The sequence below is a fragment of the Lathyrus oleraceus genome, chromosome 4 (assembly GCF_024323335.1).
Source record: "Lathyrus oleraceus cultivar Zhongwan6 chromosome 4, CAAS_Psat_ZW6_1.0, whole genome shotgun sequence".
Lineage (NCBI taxonomy): Eukaryota > Viridiplantae > Streptophyta > Magnoliopsida > Fabales > Fabaceae > Lathyrus > Lathyrus oleraceus.
This window is the reverse complement of record NC_066582.1, coordinates 285,770,622-285,776,804: the sequence shown is the minus strand read 5'-3', so window position 1 is coordinate 285,776,804 and position 6,183 is coordinate 285,770,622. Positions and strand designations below refer to the sequence as shown.

The 6,183-nt window shown below is 37.1% G+C and overlaps 1 protein-coding gene across 1 annotated transcript; it reads right to left on the bottom strand.

The window, feature by feature from the left end:
* Positions 1-5,169: 5,169 nt before the first annotated feature.
* LOC127137137 (uncharacterized mitochondrial protein AtMg00860-like) lies at positions 5,170-5,970 on the bottom strand. The gene is made up of 2 exons (XM_051063621.1): positions 5,825-5,970; positions 5,170-5,401 (listed from the first exon to the last, which is right to left on the bottom strand). Exons 1-2 carry the CDS (start codon positions 5,968-5,970, stop codon positions 5,170-5,172), a joined length of 378 nt encoding a protein of 125 aa, XP_050919578.1.
* Positions 5,971-6,183: the final 213 nt, after the last annotated feature.

The following is a 6,183-nucleotide window of genomic DNA, read 5'->3' as shown; positions in this document are numbered from 1 at the left end:
ACTCCAAAGCTCTTTTCTTCACCCAAAGAGTGTAAGCTTCCACAACTACACAATTGCACGGACCAAGCTCGGATCTTCCTTTCCTATGCACATTATGCTAAGAATGTACCATCTTCTGCTTCAAATGTTGGGGATCTTTACCCTCTTGATAGAAAAGACCTTCTAACTGAGTGTTATTAGGTTTGTCTCTCAAGGGGAACCCAAGTTGCCGACTAGCCAAAGCAGGGTTGTAGTTGATTCCTCCTTATGTACCAATAAGAGGAACATCAGAGAATTCACCATAACAATCAATAATCTGCAAACTGCTCAAAGAAGGATCATACCAAACTATATCATCATTAGTGAGAGACATAAGTCTCTGAGACCACCGTAGACATTGCTTGTTCTCCATAAAAGAAGGCGTCTGAGGCAAGTGCGAAATAAACCACTTGTACAGAAGAGAAATACAATAGACAATAGTTCCACCACCTTTAGAATTCCTTAGATGCAAAGAGAAGTACATATCTCCTAACAGAGTAGGCACATGATTCCCAATCAAGAAAATTCTAATGGCGTTAACATCAACAAAACCGTCAATGTTAGGGAACAAAGCCAAACCATAGATGAGCAACACAAAGATAGCTTCAAAAGCGTCCACGCTACCGGCTTGAGCAAAGGCAGTAGCTTCCTTGATGAGGAAATTAGAAGGTAACCCAAACAATCCTCCTTTTTTCACCCAATGAGTCTATCTCAGACTTCTTCAAGTGAAGAGCTTCAGCAATAAGATGAGATCTGGGAATCTCTTCCAATCCACTAAAAGGCACTTTGTTAGAAATAGGTATCCCCAAGAGATGGGCATACTCCTCCAACATAGGCACAAGCTGATAATCTGGAAAAGTGAAGCGACGATAGAGAGGGTCATAAAACTGAACCAACAGACTCAAGAGTCCTTCAACCACATCAGCAAACAAGATAGGAAGAAGTTTTCCATGGCGTTGTTTGAAGTCCAAGGGATCTAATACAAAAGATGCTAGCTTCCTTAACTCTTTCAAGTCAGGAAATCTGAAACCGTACTTCTTAGTGTTCCTTCGTCCGCAATCCATGGTCTGAAAATATTTGCAAATAACACCTCAGTTCCTTGAAATTTTCGTGTGATGAATGTGTAAGACCCCAATTTTTGCCCTAAGATCCCTCATCATATTATATCATATCATATCATTGCCTCAAGGATCATTATGCACCTGTGCTTGCCTCCTAAGGGGTGGGTATCTTGTGAGTGTGGTTCTTGATCACCAAGCATGTATTTGCATTTTTATATCATTGCTTTTCATTTGTTTACTAACCAAAAGTACAAAAATATTGTCATCTAACCTTGTTTCTTGCAGATAAAGCAAACTAGGTCAAAACAGTCAAATCAGCCATTGAGCAATGGATGGTGACCATTCTTGAAGAATTTGGGCACCATGGTAATTCATAAGAAGTTCATATGAGTTGTGGTATCATTTGGTATCAAGATCTCAAGAGAAAGAGGCTTGAAATTCATCAGAACATGGCTCAGTCAACCAAAACCCTAGCAAAGTCAACTGTGGTCAACTATGCATTTAATCAGGGATTAGAAGGTGTGAGATGGTTGGAAAGGTCTCATTCATGTCCATACAAGCCTCATATGACATTTCAAACATCCACAGTGAAGGATTTGAGGTCAGACAAAAAGTTTCCCAAAATAGTAATGACCTGTAATTTTCAGCTGCCCAAAATGGAAAGTCATTCTCCTCAAAATTACATGTCCAAGCAAGCTTCAAATCAAAATTTGTCCAACATGAAAGTTGAAGATTTGCTCTTGCCTTTCCAAAAAGTCCAAGAACACTCATTTCTCATTTATGGTTGGCAAGTTATGATCAAATCATTTTCAAGAATTTTGGAATTTCAAAGTGGCATAACTTTCAAACCATTTGGCCAATTTGGGTGATTCTTTTTTGAGCAAACCACATTTGATGTGTACTATCCAAATCCATCATCACGTTTTATTAAAAACCTTCACATAAAAAGGTCATTTTTCAAGTGAACCATTTAAAATTTGGTGGGAAAAATAGTGATTTTCAAAAATACATGGGATTTTCATGCCAAACCAATTTGAACAGCTTCTAAACATGATTTATGACTTGCTGCAAGCAGAAGTTTACTGTTCCATTGGTTCTAAGTGCAAAAGGGCAATTTGGCCAAAATGCATAACATGTGCAATTTGCTAATCACTTCCAATTTGTGCTAATCATGATTAAGGCATTGGATTAACAAGACTATAAGAGCCTAATCATAACAGAAAGTTCAGATCCAGATTCACAATCTCAGATCAAACTCACAAATTTCTAAAATTCTCTCAATTCTCACAATTTTCACTCACACTTTTTTCACTCATTCATCAAGAATCCATCACTTTTCTGTTTCCTCTTGTGTGAATCATCGATTGCAGGTGGAACTAAAGATCTGTTTGAAGTTAATCGTGGAAGAATCGTGCTGAATTCACAACTGTGCGACCTTGAGCTTCCATGGCAGTTTGAAAATTCATCATCATCGTGCACTATTGAGCTGGATCTTCACCTCCATACACCTCCTGCATCACTCTAGGCGATCTGTTTTCACCATTGAAGTCCTGAAACGCTCGATTTCATCACTGCATCATCAAGAAGGTAAAAATTCAAAACCTCTAATTCATGAAATTGACATGTGGTTTAGATAGAGCATGTAACATAGAATAGACTGCAATTCGAATCGTGCTAAATCATTGAGTATTCATAGAGAAATCTTGATTTGAAGTTTGGACATCAATACTTTCTTGGATCAAATCTTTTTCTATGTTGAGTTCTGGATAAAATCATGATGATATTAGTGATCCTTGTTGAAAGACGAATCCATCCATATATAGTTTGTGCATTTCCATGAAGATTTGGTCATGAGTATGATTTTTGTTCAAGAACATGATGAACACTCTATTTTCTCTTCCAAAACGCGTATTTGATCCATTCCGCCTGGCCTGCGTTTGAATTTGTTGTTTCCCGCGCGCTCTGGCCAGTCACGCGTTGCCAAGTCACTTAATGAAACTCAACGTTTCATTAAGTGATCTCCATAATTACGAAATTGCCATCCGCGCCTTTAATTTCATTTTAATTCTTAAATGTTTATTTCATTTTTAGATCAAACTTCAAAAAATCATAGAATATTCATCCTTGATCCAATTTGAGTGAGGATTTTTGCATTCATCTCCAATTTCTTTCTAGTTTTTTTTAGGCATGATAGCAAAAGTTGTGCTTGGTTGATTTTTAATTTTGTCTAAGGCCTTTGATCATGTGTGCTTTGTGTATAGGTTTTACCATTTTGATCATAAAATAATGATGCCTAATTGGAAATGCTTGAAATTTTATTTGCATGATCTAGACTCTTTCCTAGTGATTTTGATGTATAGTTTGCTATTTTTGAGTTTCTGGATTGGTAGATATGATGTGATCAAGTTGAGTGTGACAATGTATGTCACACTAGGTTTTGTCCAACTTCTTGAATTTTGTTTCCATGCTTGTGCTATGCCAATGGCTCTGGATTTTTGCATGTGATTACTTCTGTATGTGTAGTTTGAGCATGATGTTTTGTAGGATTTGTTGATCAATTTCCTATTTGATTGGGATTTTATTTGCTGTTTAGTCATTTTTGGGATCTTCTTGAGTGATCATTTTACATAGCTTGTAAAATTCTCATGCCTTATCATATGAAGCTGAAATTTTGTGGATTGATCCTTAACATGTTTAACTTCATTTTGGCTTTGGAGTGACTCATTTATCTTATGTCATTTCTGATTTACACTTGCCTAAAGTTGATTCATGATTTGTGGCCTAGTTTGAACTCATTTTTGCATACCATGACTTCCTGATTTTAATTTCCTTACTTCCCATTATCCAAATGCCATGAAATTTGATATGCTTCTCATTGAATGTGTCCTGTTTAGGTTTGAATTTTCTGGGAATTTATTGAGCTATTTTGGTATTGGTTTGATTGTGATCATTCTGTTTGCTCCATTGTGATTCCAAAATGCATAGTTTGACATGTTTTGTATATGAAATGGATTTGGTGTATAGTTTTGACATGAGACCAATTAGACTTTGTTCTTGTTTGATAAATCTTGATTTTGATCTATTTTCACTTGCTGTTTTGAATTTTTACCTCCTTTTGACCCTAGGCTTGTCCTAGTGGTCTTACTTCTCACATTTGAGTTGTTTTTTCAGGTTAAAGAAGCAAATGCTTTAAGGAATTTAATTCAAGTTGGTTGAGTTTGGTTTAATTGATTATCATGAACTAACTTGGTTTGTTTTGTAGGATGCTAACTCATTTGCTTTGAGATTTGTGCTTTGCACATGTGATTGATTGTGTTGTCTGTTGGTTCATAACTTGTCTGTTTTGACTTTGTGATTTGGATACTGATTATATTTGATTGATTTCAGGTACCATAGTCGCTTTAGTTCCTCTGAGAACTTGCTGTTGCTTTGCTTTGCTTAAGCATTGAGGTAGACTCTCTTGTCTCCATGTAGTCTGGAAGACCTGACTTGTTATTTAGCTAGGCAACTGGTCAATCAATCCCAAGTCCAATTTCTAACCTTATCTGATTTCTCCAAGAATACCACTAGTCAGCTTTAACATACCCAACTTCATAATGTTAGGAGTCACCTCACACACCAAACTAAGATCTTTGAATTGTTCAGTCAGATCCAATTCTTGAACCATAAGCGTCGACATATGCAAGGACTTCCTACTCAAAGCACTTGCCACAACATTGGCTTTACCAGAATGGCAACTCAAACCAAAATCATAATCCTTTAGAAATTGAAGTCATCTCATTTGTCTCATATTCAGTTCCTTTTGGTCGAACAAACACTTCAAATTTAGAGTTAAACAAATAATATCTCCAAACTTTAAGCACACATACCCCATATCTTCCAGCTCTAAATAATGGGTAGGATAATTATTCTCATGAATGATCAATTGTCTCGAAGCATACGCCACAACCTGGTCGTTCTACATAAGCACACCACCTAAACCTATATTTGAAGCATCACAATAAACTATAAAGGACTCGCTTGGACTTGGCAAAATCAAAACTGGCGCTGACATCAATTTCTTCTTGAGCTCTTGAAAACTCTTTTCACACTAAACATTCCACACATAAGCTTGAACCTTCCGAGTCAAATGAGTTAAAGGTAAAGCTAACTTTGAAAATCCTTCTATAAACCTTCTGTAGTAACTAGCCAAACCCAAAAAACTTATGATTTCTGTAACTGACTTAGGAGTCTCCCACTGCAACATGACATCAACCTTGGACGAGTCAACTGATATGCCACCACTAGAGATCACGTGACCAAGGAAGCTGACTTCTTTCAACCTGAACTCATGCTTAGACAAATTAGCATACAACCTCTTCTCTTACAAAGTCTGTAGCATAACTCTCAAATGCTCTGCATGATCTTCATTTGTCTTGGAATACACTATAATATCGTTGATGAACATAACCACAAACTGGTCTAAGTAAGGATGGAAGATCCTATTCATATACTCCATGAATACACCTGACGCATTAGACACATTGAACAACATCATTGGACACTCGTAGTGACCATATCGAGTTCTAAACACAATCTTTAAAATATCTTATGGCTTCATACGAATCTGATGATAACCCGATCACAAATCAGTCTTACTGAACAAGCAAGCACCAACCACCTGATCCACCAGGTCATCAATTCTTGGAAAAGGATACTTATTCTTGATAGTAGCCTTATTCACCTATCGATAGTCAACACACAACCTCATGTTACCATATTTCTTCTTAACCACCGACAATGGCGCTCCCCACGATGAAATACTAGGTTGAGTAAACTTCTTCTCAAGCAGATCCTCCAACTGTTTCTTTAGCTCGATTAGATATGAAGAAGAGATCCTGTAAGGCGCCATCGACATGGGAGTAGTACCAGATACTAAGCTTATGACGAACTCAACCTCACGCTTTAGCATAAAATCACTAATATCATCTGGGAACACCTCTAGAATTCACGCATAACTGGTAGATCACCAATCACAACTTTGCTTTCATCCTTCAAAGAAGCGAACATCATAAACACCCGAGCATCATCCTTCAAGAAGACTAAGTCAATACGAAAGTTCTCA

Excerpts from the sequence above, each read along its gene's own strand:
- LOC127137137 (XM_051063621.1), bottom strand. The coding sequence starts at position 5,970 with ATGGCGCCTTACAGGATCTCTTCTTCATATCTAATCGAGCTAAAGAAA. Across the intron at positions 5,402-5,824 it reads AAGAAATATGGTAACATGAG|GTTGAAAGAAGTCAGCTTCC; the intron begins GTTGTGTGTTGA and ends GCATGAGTTCAG.